Source organism: Plectrocnemia conspersa, unplaced genomic scaffold (assembly GCF_051122295.1).
Source record: "Plectrocnemia conspersa isolate PC_06_02 unplaced genomic scaffold, ASM5112229v1 ptg000002l, whole genome shotgun sequence".
Classification (NCBI taxonomy): Eukaryota; Metazoa; Arthropoda; class Insecta; order Trichoptera; family Polycentropodidae; genus Plectrocnemia; species Plectrocnemia conspersa.
Window position 1 is genome coordinate 688,235 of NW_028277166.1, and position 21,889 is coordinate 710,123.

Here is a 21,889-nt window from a genome sequence, read left to right on the forward strand (position 1 = left end):
AAAAACTTTAGGAGCTACTAAAATAAAGATATAACCTATAACTATTTTGTTTGAGCAATTCTAATGCAATTTTTCGGGAAACTTTTACAATTAGCTTTGTAATATTACATATAGATAAAGAGAAATATCTAATTTTAGCATAATAAAAAGTTCGAAAGATTATCATAAACTTGCCAAAAGTCTTCCAACAAGCACTAGAAAAGTATTATGATCCTTAAAAATAGAACTTGTGATTATAATGCACAGCTATAGAACAAGGTCTAATACAAATCTAGCGAACTTATATACTAATATTTTTAAAACTGTTTAATACAGGAGTAAATCGCTTTTACAAATTATTTGGGCTCAAGCAAAAATGGCCACTTTCATTCTCAACGTTCACAGCATTTTTTTTAAGAAGAAATACATTTATTTTTAAATAGCAATATTTTAAAACCAGAAAATCCCAATTGAGTCATTTGATGTAATCCAGAAATAAATTTCTACGAACGTTAAGAATGAAACGGACCATTTCTACCTGAATTCTACAACTGCAAAATATTAAAAAATAGAGCAAATATTTTTAACTATACAATTAGTGAATTAAAGCAGCTTTAAAATAATATGTATTAATTGTGACTAAGATGCCTAGTTATAGAGTTCTGGATATTTGTGTTCCTTAACAGTGAATTCTGTGAAATACAGAACTAATCTAATTTCTTTGCATTTCTATGATACGAAAAAGCAGCTGGGTACTCTCAGATAACTCAACGTCACCAGCGTTGTTAAAATTTCAATCTATTTATATGCATACAAATAGATAAGTATTATCAACAAGGTCACGCCAAGACAGCAACAATGCTTCAAAACCGGAAATCGCTCCGGTTATGTAACGAAGCAGCAAAATCAATCAAGTGTGAGTGCTATTATTGTATAATGCAACTTTAATGCTATGATTTAATTGAGAATTTTCTTGGAATCAAATCAGAGTCTAATTAGAGTCGAGGAAAACTTTTAGTTCGAATGTTGTTTGAGCGACAATTATGTATGTATTTGCGACTATTTTTATATTGTAGAATTAGATCTCAAGTACATCTGTCTGATGTATGTATATATATATATATATAAGTTTTCTGGAATTTCTAAATAAAAACATTCAACAGCGCCATTGTCCAATGTCCCAATTCTAGGCCGTTTGAACCAGACGCGCTTTTGTTCGCAGATGAAATCCGACAGGTTTTTCTGGTGGCAGACTCAATGAAAACGTGTGGTCACCCAACAAAGGTCCTACCCGAGTCTGGACTTAAAGCGAAGTAGCGAAACATAAAACTCAAGTCCGATAACCGAGTTGAGTCGCGGGCATTAAAAAAGCTTAGGCGTTGAATTACTGCATTGTGTGAGGTATGTGTGTATATGTGTGTGTGCGATTTTTTTAAGAACCCAGACTTTGGAGGGCACTCGGAGTTCTAACCCAGTTCTAAGACAAAGAGAGGTCCAGGTGGCAGACGGTAGGGGATCGGATGACGAAAAGGCGAGGGAAGACAAAGCCGACGACGATGTGTGTCTAGCTGCATTAGCAAACTAATAAAGAGAGAAAAGAAAACTGTAGAAGACTATCTGAGAGATAAGAGTTTGACCCAATTAAAAATGTTAGATTGCACGTCAAGGTCTTTGACATAAGAATATTGTGAATGAAGGTGAGATCGAAATGCTTGTAGATAAAAAAAAGATACCTGAAATAGTTCGGCGTGTATCGAAAATAAGGAAGACGCAAAAGAGTTAAGTGACAATAATTGAAAGTGACGCAAGTTTCGCGACGCATTAAATTATCAGATATACGCGAGTAGCCATAGAATGCAAAAGAGCAGGAATACCATAAACAAAAGTTATCTTATGTACTTATAGATAGTATATGAATATGTTTGCTTATATTAAAGGTTACGCCAATATTATTCTCGAGTTCGAGATCAAACAATCTATACGACTTGAGATACATATCGATCTGGTTTGCAACTTTCCTTATAGTATAATATAATAATTAATAACATTAAAAAAAATATTACTTTCTAAGTAATTTGCACGTTATATGCTAATCTTCATTTTTAGATAATAAAAAAATGTTTAACATAGATAAAAAGCGAAGCTAATAATAAACAACCAACAGCGCCATTAATAAAAATAAAAGGTCAATTACATAAAAATCAAATCGTCTACATTTTGACAACATCAAAATCGATGAAAACGTACCATAGACATATTATGTTTTTATATTTAACTATTAGATTATTTTTTTCAGTTGGTATATTAAAATTTTAGATAGCTTTAATTATTGTTAATTTGATACAAAATGGATCTAAGTTGTTAGAATTAACATTAAAAGATTGAGACATAATAACGAATAGATCTAAATTAAATATAAGTATATATTAAGTATATACATAAAATTAAATGTATTGGAAAAAAATAATATATTTTACTTTATAATTTCACTATATATAAACATAAACTTATATTTAATAACCGTTTAATTTAAAAGTTACTGACTAATTATTTTATTGTAATTTTTAATTTGGGTTGTTTTAAAATTATTTTTTTCCAATAAGTAACATCATATAAAAATAAAGCAAAACTAGACTATGTATAATAAATTAGCTATAGTAAATAAAAATATTATATAATTAAAAAAAAAACGCAGCATAAATTTTATAGCGATTTTATAAGGAAAAGTAAAATATATACCTAAAATAATACGAAATAATTAATTTCTTAACTTAAATAAATTCAATGTGTACTGTTTATTATATCTATCCTAAATAATAATTAGATTATTTTAAACCTAATTTTTTATATAATGTAAATATAAATATATTTATAGAAACATCATATAAAAGCTACTCAAATTTTTTGAGCTATTCTAAAATTATTTTTCATGGCATTTTATAACTATATTACGACTTACATTAAATGAGAATCAAATGAAGCATCCCAAATTGAATATTTGTTCAATTTGGGATGCTGAGAGAGCTAAAACAGAAGGTCATCTCCTAAATTTTTGTTCATTTTGGATCAATGCCGTTAAGGCTGTATGTTAAGCCTAATTATATCTACCCTAGTCCATAATTAGTATTGAGTATAAATATAAACATGCATATATAATTATTATTGTTCATTTTATTTAAATGCTAATCATTTTTTTTATAAAAGCTGACCTTTTAATTTAATGCTATTTTTATTTTAAGATATTTAAAAAATATTTTTATATTATTATTATAATTATTTTCACATAACACAATAATAAAATAAAAAAACAGATTATATGTATGTATTACATTTCTATAGTTAAATATTATATCATAAAAAAATAAGCACCATAATTTTTGTAGCGATTCCATAACAAAAAGTTAAAAAAATATATAATTGCTGCATTTTAAATAAAAATGATGTAATACTTTAGCATATTTTACTAGATATACTAGATATACATAAACAGTAGACCCCCCAATTAGACGGTAAATTGGGGATGTGCTATTTTATGTGAGCGAACCAAAGGGAGGATATCTCACCATATTGATTCGTAAGTATGTATTGCAAAAAATATTTTCTAGTGCCTCAATTACACACACACTCAAATAGCAATAGCAGGGGGGGGGGTTCTACTGCAAACAAATAAACAAATAATATATGTATGTAATAATATTATTATTTGTTTTATTGAAAAGCTAATATATTTTTTTTTTAAAACCGACTATTTTTATCATGAGCTATTTCTTATTAATCGAGCTATGATACTAAGGTATATTAGGGTTTTTAAATGGCCACCATTTCGAAACAAGCAAGCTGACTAAAAACATATTTATAAGATCTAGTATATAAAAATGTGATCTAAATAAGGGTGGTTTGTGGATTTCCTATTGATAATAGAAGAAACTGTATTTAAATTTACATAATAAACAAAAATTTAATTTATAAAAATAATAAAATATTCAGTTACTATGGATACTAATTATTTTTTGTATAACGGTTAAGAATATTAATAATCAATTGTTTTTTAATCTATATTGAATGGGTACGAAATATTGTTACAAAAACCAACCTAAAGTAGCCTTTAGGTTTGATTATAATCAAATACTTTTAAAAAGCGATCATATTTTTGTTGATCGATGCCGTTAGAAAAAAATATAAAGACGATGAAAATGCACAAAATGACTCACAGGAAAAGCGCGTCTCGGGAAAATGGCGCGAATCGCGAACGAAGGTAACTGCGGACGGTAGCTGTCGCGTGCACCCGCGGACAAACCCGCGCCGCCACTGACCACCGCTCTCAGCTGAAACCACCACCCGCTCCTTGCGTGTAAAAACAACAAACAAATTTTCGATGTTGCACGGAACGGCCGCTGCGCCGTCAGCGCCCAAACAACAACAACGCACACGCAACAACTCACGCCGACGTTTGACGTTTCGCTCTCGCGTGCTTGCGGGGCTAACGCGCATGCGCACAATATAAGGACGCTTTTCAGCTTCGTACCCATAGTGAGAAAATAAGCACGTGCTTGACACCACAAAAAATTAATATCACCGCTGATTTTCACTTCGTACTCGACTAAATTTATTTTATTCGTATTTAAAAACTACTGAAACAGCACTAAGTATAAATATTAGAGTACCATTTAAAAAATGACAAATTGGTGCCGCACAAACCTAATTAAAATATGGAGGTTTCAACCATGAATATTATTTTATTTGTTATATAATACTATTTTTTACAAATCTGACTATTATGGCTTATCTGCATGGACTTCATTTGGGAGCATTTGCCCCCTCCCCTTTGAATTTTGTCATAAAAATGCTTATCATTTGATGCAATAATAAAATTATTCCATATTCTCAATGCAGCCTCTAATAAATCAACTCCCGGGTGCACTTTATAAACAAAACCATCGTGCTCACTTTAAAAATCTATAATATGAACTATGATTGCGTGAAAGCATTTTTAAACTTTAATTTTTGTTGCACTTCCTGAACCCAGATTATTCTAAGATGTAAAATTATAACAAATACATTTTACAAGATAGCGAATATTCTTTTTTTATTATTAAAAGATGACCTATTAGTACAGCTGTTTAAATGTACAATTTTTTAATTACAATTTCGATTGCGTATGAAAATTTTAATCGATTTGATTTTATATTAAAATTCAGATAGCTTATTTTTATGATCAATAAAAACGCTAATACAATATTTAACGACCGTGATTTTCGATTACCGAAATTAAGGTCATCATCAATGAAAAAGTAGATTACACATATTTCATTCCATCTGTAATTGAAGAACCTTTATATGATTTATTTATTTTATATATATTAAGATTTTTCTTATACCCGATGCACTCATATATGAGAGTAGTAAATTAATTGAGGTCAGATACGATATGTGTAAGAATATACGATTGGGATAGTTTTCAAGTTACTATATATTTAGTGAACAATTGTTACATTTTATAGACTAATACAAAACTTTGCTGTTTTAAAAACATAAGCCCAATATCAATGTTTCATACACTGCTAGCACATGTTGATATTACAAATATTCCACTTATAATAATGCTTCATAAAATTGATACTGAGAAAACCATATACATATTAAATTAATTTTGTAATATTGAGCGACTGTCATTAAATAGTTAAAGCATTTTGAGGGAAAAAGTAATAGTTGTTATTCTTAGAATCAATAGTTTCAAGAAATAATATTTTTTTATCACTGCCTAAATGACGCATCCGTTCAATATATTCACAGTTTACCTTGTTCTATTGAATGGTTTTGATGTACGCAAAATCTTCAGCAGCATAATATTGACATTCAAAGTTATTTTCGTGCGGCACCCATTTGTCAAAAAAAAAATATTACATCCTCTGTTTTAAGTAACACAGAATTGTATGATAACTACAGTTTTGAACGAATAAAAGTTAACCTCATTTTTTATTTTATTATTAATCCAATAGTATAGATTAAATGTTGTACAGTAGATATAAGAACTTTCAGGAAATTGTTCCAAAATCTCTTCTTGTATATACCTCAAAAGGAAATGCGACCCACATTCGTTCCAATTCCCACAATTGGGATCAATCGAAGCGATTAATCTGCCCGCTTTCTCGCGTGCAATTCGCATTTGAACCAAAGCGCATCTTTCACTCCGAACATTGGACTGTCCAATAAAACATCGCTGAATGCATCAGAGGGTGCACAAGTGACCGCTGCATTAAATTGATTTACGACCATGCGGGTCCTTATGCAATTCGATTAAGCTTCCAACTTGTCGCTTGCATCTCATCACAAGCGTTCCAAACGATTTTTGAGGTTAACGACGCTTTTGATTGCATCAAATTTATAACAAACATAGCGGTAACTAAACAGCTGTTTTTGAAGTTTGAGGTTAGCGACGCTTTCGACACATGATTGATAACGAACAGCTGTTAGCTGCGATTTTTAATTGCCATTTTGAACTTTAAGATTACAAATTGCGTTGTGAATGAATTGTTACGTATTGAGAGTGTGTTCCAGTTTAAAGGTTATAGGGACAAATTATGTGCAAGGTCTGAATATTATCGATTTTGATTAGGAAATTTTGCATCATCGTTTATGTTGAATATTTGCAAGGAATTTAGGTCAGGATGTGGTTTCAAAAGTGTACTAATTGGAATTATTAGAACGTCTTAGAAATAAAATTAAATAAATTCGTTATTTTTTTTCTTATTTATTGCAAAAAAATAATTCTCACCTCTCCCGTATATATTATATGAATCTACATATATATTATAAACTTTTCCTCTATAAATCAACAGGTTTAAATAAAATTTTCCTCTAGTACTTGATATTATATTTTAGACTAGCTCTCTTTGAAGGGTTAAACCTGAGCGCTTAAATAATCAATAGATGAATGATAACGCTAAAGTATAAAAAGTATTATGTAAGATAAATATGTTCAAAAAACTGCAGCAAATAAAATATGTGTTATGGTCAGTATAGTTTTAGATTACCAGGGTTCGGCAAATTAGGAATATATATTACATTTTTAAGCTCTTTAAAATTTTAAAATATACGCTACAACGAAATGGTCCATCATCGAGTAAAGAAGTTGCGAGATATGACGTATGTGGTGCTCCTATTGCTTCGCATTCTGCTGATATTTTATTCGCATTTTATTACCTGTGGATTAGTGAATTTCGAGTGTCGGGATTTTTGTAATAAAGTGGAGTGTGAATTATTTTGTTATCGAATAAAATGAAAATGCATTTATTTTTATTGTACGGTGGTATTATGTCTTTTCTAAAATAATTCAATATTAATAGACTAAGCACTCGTCACGATATTCACAATTTGCAGAAAAGTTTAAAATAGGTAGATTAAGAAAAATGAGGCTGTAACTAGTCAGTTCACGAGTAGCTCATCTAATAACTCTTAAAATTAATACATTTACTGATAGTGAATTAATAAAGTTGCATATGATTGTCGCGGTCAGTTTTCAGTGAAAACAATTTTTAAGCACATTGTAAGTAACATCTATAGGCAATTTAAGTTTTTTTTGGCTTCTCTCAAAAAAATTAGTTACATTATTTTTGTAAAGAAAAGCTATTATAAGTATTAGAAAAAATATGTATGTATATAAAATGTCAAATTTTATCCATTAGATATTACAATTTATAATATTTTTCTGTTTTATTAAAATATTCAGTCTATATATTATTTTGATAATATTCAGCCTAAATAAAGAATTTATTTTTAATAGCTTTTTTCGAAAATATAAAGTTATTATTGTCATTTATATTAAAAAATTACACAAAATTTTAGCAAAAAATAAAATTTACATAAAAAAATATAATAGATATTCTAATATAAACTGACATAGAATTTAAAACTTTAGTTTAAAAGATGTAGTATTTGTTAAAACGTATTGTAAAAAAAATAAAAATACAGTTAAAACGGATTTTTATGTATTTTTTTAAACCAAGAATAAATTATTTGTAGCAATCTTTATTATTGATAAATGAACTACAGATTGTGACGTATTATATATTGTATTAATTAATAAATCAATTTAGGGCTCGTGATTAAAATTATGAATATTAAAAAAAATATATGTAAGGGTTAATAACTTCATATATTGTACATATGTATATATATTTTTTTTACATTTTCGACCTTAAATATTCATAATTTTAATAACGACCCCAAAATTGATTTATAAATATATGCAATGTATAATATGTCACAATCTGTAGTACATTTATCAGACATTGTTGTTTTAAGAATAGTTTTTATAATAATAAACATTGCTACATACAAAAAAATATTTTTAATTAAAATATAATAATATGATCGAACAAATATTTTCATCTAGATTTTTGATTAAAGTTCAGTTTTTATTATTTTAATTGATACTTTACATAAAAAGCCATAAACATAAATATAAAATAGTACTGAATATTTTTTACAAAAAAAATCTTTTTCTATAATAAAAATACATGATAATAATCTGGAGATTAAAATTAATATATAAATCAATACCATGTATACTATATATAATATTATTATATATATGTAATTATGTATATACAGTATTTTTTATTTTATTTTGCCCAACTTATCAAAAGTTGCAATTTTTTGTAGTGATTTTATATCGAAAATAAATTATAAAATACTTTAATTTTAAATAAATTTAATTTTAATGTACCATATGTACATTAAAATTAAATTTAATGTATTATGTACCATAACCAAATATTGATAAATCAGTTCTGTAAAATAAGCTATTTAATATAAAAAAATATTTATATATTAAATAAGTCGTAAACTAAAAATTTCTAAATACAAAGTTATAACGATAAAATGTGCAATAAAAATAAATTTATTTTAAAATTATATTATTTTCTGGTTTTTTATAAACTAATCTAGATATGTATTTAATTGCTTTATAGCTTTCCTCAAATTGAAAAGTCACGTTTTAAACAAGAAATTTGCATTAATCTAGTTCTACAATACATACAAACAAACGTTTGAAACAAAAAAAGCTCAAACTTTCTCATTGAGCATTTTTTTCTTAGCAAAATTCGACTCAGGCGATCTCTCAATCCTAATTTTAATAGGTAGAGGAAAAAATCCAATTAAAGCCCAAATTGGTTCCATGAAACGACTTGCGATTCTCGAAATGCTATTATTAATTTACAGGACTTAGCATATGCATTTTTTAATTGTCTGTGAGCGACAGGGAATGGCTAAACGAGCAATTTAATTGTGTTGACGATTTTATTTATTCTGATCCTCAATAACATAAATTATTTACATACTTACTTATGGGATTAATTGATTCTAAATACAAAATATATGAAAATACTATATGCACATATTACAGTAATTCTATCCATGATAAATAATTATGTCAATATTCCAAACTAATAAATCACTATTAAAACAAAGAGATCACAAAGGTTATATTTTTATAAATGCATTACGTAATCGATACATGTTATGTTGAGTTATGGATAACGACAGTTTTATTTGTTTTTTAGTAGCAATTAATATTTATAAGAAAGAAAATCTATAACCTTTGACATTGAAGTTATTTACTAATAAATTATTATGTAGTTGTATGTTTACTAATAAAAACAATCTTTACACCTTAAAAATCACATATATTATCATCAGATACGTTGAATCAATAAAGTAATGTGAAACCACTACATCTAGTTCATTTATATGATACGATAATTTGAAATGAGCTTTTATTTTATATACTATCTGATCGTATGAAGTACAATATTATTATTTCAGTTTTTAAAATATATTTAAGGTAAGAATAATATTTTTTTTAATGGAAGTGGAATATATTTTTGAGCAGGTATTATAATAAACCAGATTTTAAGAGAAACGACGAATGTAAAATGCCATATTTTTTATTATTATTATTCATTTTTACATTTGAGCATTTATAACATAAATTTTCATGATACAATAGTTGAAATTACGCCGAGTTAAAGAAATTTTGTTTCCACACCTTTCCGATGCAAAAGTGTCATAAGTTTAAATCGGATTCTTTTATAATATAATCGCATTTTTACAATAAGAAAATTCTTCGAAAAATATGTCATCATCATTGTTCGTGATTGTTGGTCAAACCACAAAGTTATCGAATAACGATAGAGCGTATATAAATCAACCCACGGCATAGTTCACTTTGTGAATTATGGCGTTGTTTACAATAAAATAACATTTTTCTAAACGTACATAACGCAACAAAAATAAACATAACAATTGCACAACATCATTACTACAGATTATGTAAATTAATAATACGTTTGATTTATAGCACTGAAGATGCGATAAGGATATGCATTCGAGTCTAATACTTTTAGACTTATAAAAATAAAGCAATAATATATAACGGTACAGAAAAATAAATTAAAATAACTACTTATTAAATGGAATATTTATCTGAATTCGGATCCTATGAGAGAAGGGAGCTCATTTTTTCTAAGAATATACATGCGGGTGGACAAAATATTATTTTTAGAGACTTTTAAAACGGATATGGTTTTAGTCCCACCCTGTGTACGTAAAGTATAATAAATTTATACCACTCTTAGAATGGTCTTTGCACAAAAATATAATTTTGATCAAATTTTCATTTATAATCTACGCGATATAATAACAACCATTACATATAATAATTTCACGATAGGACATCGATTATTCCTCAAAAGGAGGCAATCCAAATAATTCGGGTTTAAAATCTACAAGCGACGGAATGACCAAAGTAGCCTCGGTGGTGAACGATTTGTCTAGCTGCGGATCTGGAACCATAACAACCTGCATTCCGGCGCTGATCCCAGCTGTTACTCCGTTTGGAGCATCTTCAAACACCAGGCACTGAAAAAATATGTATATTTATTAATAAATAATTGTAAAATGTATCAGAAAAATTAAGTTTTGATGCACAAATGTGTATCTTTATTCCATTAAGGAAAGCTGCTGATTTTTTATTACTACAGATTATAAATATCACGGTAATAAACATTTAAATAATATAGTATTATAATTAAAAAAAAACAGTTACCTGTACACCTAAAATAGATGTGAATTTCGTTAATGATCTTAACGCCATCCTCAATCACTAACAACATTTCTGAATGAGCAATATCCAGCGATTGCAGCACCTTCAGTATACACTCCAACGCATTTCCTCAAATCCAAGCCATGCGCTTGTATATATTCATTAAAAAAACTAAATATCTTTGAACTAGTGGTTCAAAATAAGCAGAAGTATAGACAAAAATCGCATCGCAAATATTGCTCCATAGTTTGTCTGCAATTCGATTTTACACTATGTTTTAAAAATATTATAGCTATCCTTACTGATATTACTATGGACTTCTGATATAAGAAGACTGATCAAAGTATATTCAAACCGAATTTTGGTCAATAGGAGGGCGCAAAAACAATTATCACTTCTCAGAAGTCAAAAATTCACGTCAAAAGCAATAAAATCGTGTCGGCGCCGTCGCAGTGGGAACGCTCGGTAACGAGTTTTTTTAAATTTTATCGCATATTTGAGCAGATCCGAAAAAGGGATACAAAGTCGGTTCCAATACAAAGTTAAATAATCAGTAGAATGTGCTTACAGGTATCTGTACGCTCAACTTGCATTACATCATTGCCTTTATGCAAAGGAAATATTAACTAGATATTTAATAGACAATAATAAATACACCCATACCTCGCTATACGGCCGCTCTTTATACGGCCTTTCGCTATAACGGCCCTCTTCAATTAAGGCACGTTTTCGATTTAGGGCCTAAAATGTTTCGCTATAACGGCAAAAAAACTTTTTTTCGATGTCGATTTTAAAAAAAAATTAAAAATAGATTTAATTTGCATAATTTTAAAATGAAAGGTGAAGCAGCTAGCGCCGATGAGGCCGCATCTAAGGAATATCCCAACATTTTAAAGGGAATTATTGAAAGAGGTGGTTATAAACCTGAACAAGTGTTTAACGGAGACGAAACAGAACTTTATTGGAAGCGAATGCCTGATTACACATACATTTCAAAAACCGAAAAATCTGCGCCTGGTTATAAGGTGTCTAAAGAACGATTAACTTTGCTACTTGGTGCAAATGCCGCGGGTGATTTTAAGCTAAAACCACTTGTAATATATTTGTCCAAAAATCCAAGGCCTCTTAAAGGACTAAATAAAAATCAATTACGTGTCATATGGAGATCCAACAAGAAAGCTTGGATGACTAAAGCTACTTTAGAGGATTGGTTCAAAAATCACTTTTGCACAGAAGTGAAAAAATATTTGCGAGACAATAACTTAAGCAACAAGGCTTTGCTAATTTTGGATAATGCACCAGGGCATCCTACTAATTTATCCGAACTATCTGAAGATGTCATGATTGAGTACCTTCCGAAAAATACAACAGCTCTGATCCAACCAATGGATCAGGGTGCAATAGCCACTTTTAAGGCATATTACCTACGCCGAACTTTCCGACAACTTATAAGGGAAACCGATGGTAAATCTTCAATTAAAACATTTTGGAAAAACTATAACATCAAGGATGCTGTTGACAGCATCAGTGAATCATGGAAGGAATTAAAATTAACAACAATGAACCATGTTTGGAAAAAATATAGCCAGAATGTGTAAAAAGTACTGATGCAGAAGTTAATTGCCTTCCTGAAATTAGGCAAAACATTTTGGATCTAGCACATGATCTCGGCTTTGAAGGTTTGAAGGAACGTGATGTGCTTGATCTACTTGAAGCTGATAGGGAACCCCTTTCATATAAGGAACTCATTCAGTTGCAAGCAGAACCGTCATTTGATGAAGAGACAGAGCCTGTTGTATTCAAACAGCTAACATCAAAAAATTTGTCAAAAGCTTTTTCCTATTTCGAACAAGGAATAAACATCTTCCTTGAAAACGATCCTGACGTCGAACGTAGCGCTAAAGTTTCTCGAGGAATTAACTCAGCCATTAGCTGTTATTAATCAATGAAGAACGAAAGAGACAAAAAGGCAAGACAAACAACGTTGGACAATTTTTTTACGCCAGGCCCATCCTTACCAGCGAAAAATGAGAACGACAGTGATCTGTAGGTTACCATTTCTTCATCGTCTTCAGATTAAAGCCATTTTAAAAAAAAATTATGTATGTATATACACATATTTTATGTAACATGAAGTTGTTTCATTTTTGTTTATGAATTGTTGTTGGTTTTTGGAGTCTGTTATTATTTTATGTACAAATGTATGTACTTATGTATGTATTTTTGATTTAAATGAAATAAAAAGATAAAATGCATTTTAAATGATAAACCCTGTTACATATTTAAAAAATTTGGAACCGATCCCATTGAATTTGTATGAATTTGTATTAGAATAATTGATTCGTTATATGGCTTTTCGCTTTGCGACCAAGTTTCGTGAAACGTATCTAGGCCCTAAAGCGAGGTATGGGTGTAGTCTGTTTCTGTTCGAATCGACGCATTCGCCAGAAGATTGAGAGTAGATAGAACGAAGGACATCCCTTAACTTTGAGAGAGTTGTTCCATAAGTCTGCGTTTTTTAATGTACGGTTTAAATGAGTTAAAAATTAAAATGTGTAATACCATTACTAATTATATATTCCCAATCATTAAAACAATTATTTTATATCTGATTCGAAAAATAATGCATTTTAGAATGCAATAAATTCTTTAACGTCGTTTTTTTATATGCGATTTTGTAAAATATTTTTATCTACTTAAAAACTGTTTCATGGATCTAAATAGATGATAATCGGTTGGAGCAATGTCTGAAGAATACGGTGGGTGAGAAAAGAGTTCCCAAGAAAATTCATTGATTTTTCTATCGTGATACACGAAGGCGAGTGCTGTCTTTGTGTAAAATTACCCTTCTTTAATTTATAAGAGAAGGTCTTTTTATGCTCAGAGTTGCTTTTAAGCAAATTAACTGAGCAGACTACGCGTCTGTCGTAATTATCTGCCTATAATTCAATAACTACAATGAATTATGCCATTCATATTCCACCAAATACATAGCATTATCTTATTGGGATGTAATTCTGTTCTTGTGGTTGGAATTGGGATAGATTAGCGTTCAAAAACTGCTTTTTACTTCACGTGTTAAAGTAAAGGTTTCAATAACAATTCGACTCAAAAATAAATCTTTGTTCTAGAAGCATTAATTATTGGCATATTAAGATTCGCTGCACGAAGTTTTCCTCCGACAATTTATGAGATCTTGTAAGTTATTTTGATGCTGTAGTAATATGGTAATTAAAAAAAAAAAAAAAATATAGCATCTTCCTTACATTCATAAAGCATTCAATATAACAATTTTTTTTCTTTGGTCCCGTGAGCTTCGCTATACTGAGATTTCACTGTATGTACAATGCTATTCGATACACAGTCGTGAGTATTATTTCTAGTCATGTGTTTTAAAGCTTACAAGACGATTTCAGTTAATTTTTATTTGGCAAATCAACGTTGATGTTAGACGCCCATTATTGTAACACGCCAAAAAACAAAATATCAGTTTATCTACTGTTGCCATCAGTGACAAGAATTGTCAATTTTTTTGATATGCTTTATTTATTATTATTTGCTATTTCATCTACATATGAAATTTTCATAGCATATGAATCAGAATGGCGGAAGCAATGAGTGATCATCAAAGGTCATTGATATGTGCGCATAAAAATGTTTCGCTAAAAAATAAAACTCAAATACATACATTTTTGGGATCAGGCTTGTCCGGGAATCTCGAGGCACAAATCAGAAAAATATCCGGCATCGGTTTTCCTCTCTTCACCTCTACATCGGACGTCCCAAAAACTTTATGCGAAAACTTATCGAAGAACTCCATGTGCTTCTCCATTTTCAAGTCTGCGTTGGATTCGCACGAACTCGTCGCTAAGGCGAAAGGTATTTTTTTATCATTTAAATGACGTATGAGTCGATCGGCGCCTGAAAAAACACACATTACATAACATTGTTTAATCAATCATAAAATAAGTACAATCAATGATTTAACATAGACTCATATGAACACAATTCTCGTCTCTATCAACGCAATGACGTCATGGTGTAATAATAATAATATCAATTGAAAGGTAACCTGGCATAAGAGCGACGTCCGGAAATAGCTTTTCGAAGCATTTTCTCGTCTCTGCGATAAACTCGTCCACAGTTATGGGTAGTTCGAGTTTGCTTATGACGATTTCGGCTGATTCTCTTCCCTGTTTGCCCATTAGCTGCACTTTCATATCCCACGTGTATTCTTTGCCGTATTTTCCTACTAGTTCTTTGAAGGCTATCGTATATAAGCGTTCGGAATCTAAAGGTTAGATGAAATTGTGTAAATTATGGGCTTTATGTGTTAATTTTAGGTGGAACAAACCTATTAAGAGACCGTCCATGTCAAATATGACATGGGTGACGGCGTTGAACGCCATGGCGATGACAGTTCGATTGTCAACGTGACAGTTTGTGAGGATTTGGCCAAAGAACGCTCGTTTCGCGCTATTAACGGTGACGTAATAATTTCATCTTACAATGCAATAATCTCAAAAAACAATGATTTTATGTAAAACAAACATAAGAAATATAATATTTGATTTGACTACCTAATAAATTTAAATAATACAATTTTAAGAACAAAAATTATATTTATCTATTTTAGATTCAAACTATTACATTAATGCATTAGTAAAGTTTTTATAATTAAATAATTTATAAAATTATCAATGCTATAGGAATATAAATTCATAAATGCAAATAATATGTTCAGTGCTGTTTTAACCGGTTTTTTTTAGTATTGAGTTTAATCTTTGAAGTTGTTCACAATATCTATCAGTATTGATTATTTGATTACATTGAAATACCTTATATCATACAAAACACAAAGCATTATGTTTTTTATATAATTCGGCTGATGATTATGAAGTTCGGTTTAGTAGTTAATGAGACTTAATCCATTATTTATTGTAATAAGGTATATTTTCTACAGATTACTTTTTTATACTTTTGTTATTTTAAGTTATGGGAGCCGAATTTAGATTTGTTATGGCCAAAACTGGTCGGCGCTGTAGTACCATCCCGTGACCGTTCTCTCTCTCTACCGGCAAGCCCGCAAGGGTTCGGGCGCGTGCCGTCGCGCGCGCGCCCCTTACAATGTAAACAACTGAAACCGTCAATAAATATATTACTGCAGCGGCTCAATCTGTGTCTCATTACCACCCGCCATCAGCAACCACCCCTAAAAAGTAAATGATAATGTGAAAAAATCATGTAAAAGAGGTACAAAGTAAGATAATTACAAATATCATTTACAAATCGCGCCACTGTTGATCAAAATTTATGCCTTGCCGAGATGACATCCTAGATCAGTGGTCGACTAATCAGAGTAAATAACCTTAAATGGGGTAAAAATATTTTTTATATATAATAAGCACTGCTTCATTTAAAAATATACATTTTCCAAAATATTTTTTTAAGACTAAAATCTACAAAAGACACCCCCCTTATTTTTATGTTTCTTATTTTTATCGAACCAATGAATATGTCGATGTTGAAAAAAGTTAAGAGCATTTCTTTCAGATACGTTCATTATTGTCATTGATCAAATTTGCTTTATGACAACACTGAACGGCTATGCCTTAAAGTTAAATTAAACATATAATTAATCTGGTTTATAAAAATCCGTCGCTTTTAAGCGTAAATTACTATTTTATCTATTGTGTAGAATTTACTTGAAATTGTATCGTTTTCAGTAAATAAAATAAAATTTGTTGAAAGTGACACCTCTTGTTCAACTGTGTAATTATTTTTTTCATATTAATTAATATAGTTTTCAATAGATGTCGCTTTAAAATAAAATTATTAAAAGAGCTTGCTTTATAATTAAAAGGATAATAATCATACTTAATTAAAGTCTTAATGTATTCGATGGATTAGCCAAATAAAATGATTAGATTTATATTAAATACAACATTTTAATAATACCTACTATTGATTTAAGTACAATAATAACTTATAAGGATTGAAAATACTAATAATAACAAGGATATGAAATAAAAGATCAGTATTTATATCTAAATCCTTTCTTTATTTAGTTTTTCGTATAATATTTCGCAGGTACAAAAGGCATTTTAACGACTTGACACGATACTGGTGCATTTCTTATTAATACCGACAACTCGGTGTTCGGTTTCTTGAACTCTTCTTTTACGTATCCCATTGCAACGTTACCCCCTAAGGTTGGACTCGGACATCCGCTGGTCACGTCTCCAATGACTATCTTATCGGACGTTATAATTTGAGCTCCTTTACGAGCTGGAGGACCCGAAGTTATGCGTAAGCCGACGCGACGTCTGCTGACACCTTCTTTAATCTGTTTGATGATAACGTTAGCACCCATAAATGCATTTTCGACTCTTCTGTTCTTAGGAATCAGCCATGCTAGATTAGCTTCGATAGGAGTGATAGTATCGTTGATATCGTTACCGTATAAACACAAACCAGCCTCTAAACGTAGTGAATCTCTAGCACCGAGACCGGCAAGTTTAACGTTCTGTGTTTGCATAAGAGCTTCGCATATTTCAGTAGAGTGTTGAGAAGGCATTGATATTTCAAAACCATCTTCGCCTGTATATCCGCATCTCGTCACTCTGCATTTGAATCCGGCGACGTCTATCTCTTTAGAATTCATGAAATATAATTCAGAAAGGTTTTCTTTCACCAATTTTTGAAGATATTCGTGCGACTTTGGACCTTGTAATGCGACTAAAGAGTAGTCTGATATATCTAAAAAGTTAATATGCACATCTTTATTGTTCTTCTTAAACGATTCAACCGTTTCTTGCATATGAGGTATATCATGATCTCTTCTACCGGCGTTTGAGACTATGTATAAGTTATTTGAATCAACTTTAGTGACGATCAGGTCGTCCAGAATGCCTCCTTTTTCATTGCAGAATACAGTTAGAGAGGAAGATCCGTTTTTCATGCCATGCAGGTCGACCGGACAGATGCTTTCCAGCCAAGATAAACAATCCTTTCCGTGCACTTTGGTTTGCAGCATATGAGACACGTCGAAAAGCGATGCATCGTTCCTCGTGTGAGTATGAGAAGCAGATACGGTCAAATCAGCATACTGAACTGGAAGCAGATAACCGGAAAAGTTCACCACTTTGCCGGCGTTCTTGACGTGAAAGTCGTAGAGTGACGTCTTGATTCCATCGTTCGGTGAAGATGACAGAGGCCGTATGAACGATCGCTTGTTGACGACGTCACGGATACACCTTCTCACCAGACACAACATGTTGAACGAAGAATTGACAATGAAATGTGATATACTTATGACGATAATACACACAAATATCTTATGTCAAGGTTCAATGTTTAATGATATTTGCTCGAAGCGGTTCGGTTTTGATAGATTAAAATCACACATAAACAAAACAGATATGTTTATAAAACTATTCACGACTCGGTAGCAAAAAGTTTTATCAGGGAATAAAATATGTTACATATGTATATACGAAAAAATGTAATTAATCAATAATTAATGTTATAAAACATAATTGGAGTAATTATACTACAACAATTAATTTCAGTTTTTTCCACAAAAATATAATAACTCAATTTTTGTAAAATTATACGTTAATTGTTTGTTTTATTTTATAAAAAAATTTATGTTAAAAATTTTATTGTTTTTTATATTTTTTGCATAAAATAATAACAAAGCGCTTTGTTACAATTTTTTTGCAAAAAATAATGAAATAACTATTGCTATAGTTAATTTTATTTTAATTATCTTACATTTCCATGAATATTATAAGACTATGGAAAATAATACATATTCAATTTGTGCTGAACCTGATGGTGCACATGTTTATTTTTATATTTACAAAGTTTTCTGTAAATTATTAGGAAAGATACAACATTGCATATTTTATTCATAAAATAATAAGCTGTGCAGTAAGCAACATTTTTGCAATTATTGCAATATAGGAATAAAGCATATTTTTGGATATTCTACTTTAACTATTTATTTTTGATTCAATTTTTTATTATGTTAGTCTTTAAGCTTTGAGAAATAATATGATTAAATAAAAAATACACACCCAGCCAGTCTTAATTTTAACATTATATATTTTAAGTTATTTCATATTTTAAATTATTTGTATAATAAGTTAACTCCTCTTGGGGAGAAGTCGGGGAATATAAAGACTTAAAATAATAATGTCCTTTATAGGGCAAATTATTTTTTTCTTTAATTAAAAAAATAACATATTTTCTTAAATTTATATATTATTTAAATAAATATTTTAAAATTAAAATTAATAAATATTACTCTGTTGTTTGATAAAATAAGACTTTAAAGTAGTTGATTTATTGAAATCGTGAAGTTTTCAGTGACAAATTAAAAATATGTCGAAGAGGAGCAAGAGGAGATCAGATTGACAGTTCTTTAATATAATGTCAGGACTAAGTCGAATCTTGTGGAGCTATTACATTTAAGCTTCCCAAAACTTCTTATTTGTTTTGGTACTATGACTATCTTGACGTCGTTTTAAACCTATATGGCGCAATTGATAAAATAACTTTTAAAACAGTCATAGATTGTGTCAGAGTGCAGGTTTTGTGAAATAACACAATCATACATTTTACTGAAACATTAATTGGAACGTGTAGTGGTTTTGGCTGCCTTCCATGTAATCAAATACAGGTCACGGCTTACTAAAGTTAAGGCCATTGATTTTTACATGTAAAAACTTTAAATTAGTATTATTTTTATTGCTATTATTCAAACATGAAGAAGATCGTATGTAAAATTGCAACTTTATGACAAAATAATGACACCAGAAATTATATCATGAATCACAGATATTCATACTAAATAAATACAAATAAATCATATTACCTGTTATAAGTTACTTTATATACAGTATTATTGTTTAAAATAGCTTATGTTACATACTAAGGTTTGTTTAGATAGTGTACCAGCAACAGTTTATACAATGCACAGTATGTTTACAATATTGCTAATGTAAAATTATATTTATCCTGCAATTTTAAATAAAGGTTACATCTAACATATAAATCATGTATTAACACGAAATCTATTGTTTATTTAATCACATTTTAACAATTAATTTGTGGGAGAAACAATGTGACATTACCGCAAATATTATAAATTTGTATTACAAATAAGTTTCCGTATAATCTGATGTCATGAATTAACTATTATTATATTGTACTATAAATAGATGATTGTTAAATATACATAAAATGTAAATAACAATAGATCAATCAAAAAATAATATTTTTAAAAGTATATATAAAGGCATAATAAACGCCATTGTTTCATATCTTAGTTTCGGCTTCTCCCAGAAATGACTTTTTTTCATTATTTTCATCATAAAAGTGAGTATTTATAATTAAATTGATTTTGTCAAGTGGTGAGTTTTCATCAAATAACAGATTATATGTAATATGCATTATGAAAACTCGAATTAAAAAATAATATTTTTAATTGATTTATTGAAGTTCTATAGCCACTTAATAAATTCAGTACATATATATTGTATTTATGTCTATGCTATGTATAGATAACTATGTCTTATCATATGCACTTAATTATTATTTTTATAATGAAATTATATTAATATATCTTGATAATTTAAAACTATACAGCAATGTATTGTTGATATTAGTAGGATAATTTTTACCTGATTTTGGTGTTGTCAATTTTTTACAATTTTCATTACCATAATGACGCATTGGGGAAACCTCTCAAGTAATGATGGTCAGATTTGTAATAAAAATAAAATAAAAAATAATTAAAAAAAATAATAAAATCAAATTTAAAGATATGTATATAACTTATAAATTACATATTTAATAAATATATAATAATAATTCGTCATGTGATTATTTCCTGTTGTTATCTGGGTTTTAACGTTGCTAATAGTTTGGGGGAAACGAACGTCCTGTCTTATTATCGGATAGTACTAATATAAAATAGTCCTTGACGCTTTTGCGATAAAATTTTACATGAATGAATATGGCTATTCTAAGAATGTGGGAAAATTTTATAATACAATAGAAATTACATAGTGTATCATTATAAAGTTTATAAATTTATTCTTAGTTTTGAATATCACATATTTTTGGATATGATACATTTGTATATTATAAAAAATATATTTTTGTTGTAATTATTATTTGCTGGTCTATGTATTTTTTTTGTTATGGACGTTTTTAGTTTTTTTACGGCTTAATGTAATTGCAGCTTTGTGTTTAATCAATTAGATTTTTTGCTATAAAATACAGTGATTTTAGTTATATTAAATTTAGTTATTAATTGCCATTAATTATTATTATGTTATATATTATTTAAAAAAAATGTTAACATTAAAACAATAAAAAACTTTACTTCATATACAAATTTTATATCTGAATCTTTGTGGCAAAATAATATTTTAAAGTGTTTTAAGTAAGAAATATTTAGGAAAATAATATGCCATTCATAACAGTCGTGTCAAAACTATAAGACTCTTTCTGTCATAACTTTTTTCGTCGGCACAAACAAACGACATTGCGTATGCGTGCAGACGTCCATTACTAGTCCATTAACAGTAACAAATTATTTACATAAAAACCGCGGATAAGGATCGATGCCGAATATTTACGGTAAACATTATCTCAAACACAGAATCCTTAGATTACTTATTCCATAGAATGGTGACGTTTGTAAATGTAGCGAATTTATACACGTCAAATTATCTAATTAGATATTCTTTATACAATAACAAAGAGTCCCGAATTACCTACATTGAATAAAAG

The 21,889-nt window shown here is 29.3% G+C and overlaps 3 protein-coding genes across 3 annotated transcripts in view; all 3 read right to left on the minus strand.

The window, feature by feature from the left end:
* The window catches only part of shd (cytochrome P450 family 24 subfamily A member shade), a 32,465-nt gene extending 28,176 nt beyond the window's left edge, over positions 1 to 4,289 (minus strand). The window contains exon 1 of the mRNA XM_088203421.1: positions 4,191 to 4,289. The gene's annotated coding sequence lies outside the window, so the exon portion shown is untranslated. The remainder of the gene's footprint in view (positions 1 to 4,190) is intronic.
* Positions 4,290 to 9,910: 5,621 nt separating this feature from the next.
* On the minus strand, positions 9,911 to 15,528 carry LOC148237255 (pseudouridine-5'-phosphatase-like). Its single transcript, XM_088203435.1, has 4 exons — positions 15,438 to 15,528; positions 15,156 to 15,374; positions 14,772 to 15,004; positions 9,911 to 10,899 (listed from the first exon to the last, which is right to left on the minus strand). The coding sequence occupies exons 1-4, from the start codon at positions 15,490 to 15,492 to the stop codon at positions 10,720 to 10,722; spliced, it is 687 nt and encodes a 228-aa protein (XP_088059561.1). The 5' UTR covers positions 15,493 to 15,528; the 3' UTR covers positions 9,911 to 10,719.
* Positions 15,529 to 17,123: 1,595 nt separating this feature from the next.
* On the minus strand, positions 17,124 to 19,206 carry LOC148237256 (uncharacterized). The gene has a single exon (XM_088206173.1). The coding sequence runs from the start codon at positions 18,357 to 18,359 to the stop codon at positions 17,148 to 17,150; it is 1,212 nt and encodes a 403-aa protein (XP_088062299.1). The 5' UTR covers positions 18,360 to 19,206; the 3' UTR covers positions 17,124 to 17,147.
* Positions 19,207 to 21,889: the final 2,683 nt, after the last annotated feature.

Coding starts and splice junctions, on each gene's coding strand:
- LOC148237256 (XM_088206173.1), bottom strand. CDS start 18,359: ATGTTGTGTCTGGTGAGAAGGTGTATCCGTGACGTCGTCAACAAGCGA.
- LOC148237255 (XM_088203435.1), bottom strand. CDS start 15,492: ATGGCGTTCAACGCCGTCACCCATGTCATATTTGACATGGACGGTCTC. Junction 15,005..15,155: donor GGACGTCGCTCTTATGCCAG/GTTACCTTTCAA, acceptor GTGTTTTTTCAG/GCGCCGATCGACTCATACGT. Junction 10,900..14,771: donor ACAAGCCTGATCCCAAAAAT/GTATGTATTTGA, acceptor ATATTTTTTCAG/TGCCTGGTGTTTGAAGATGC.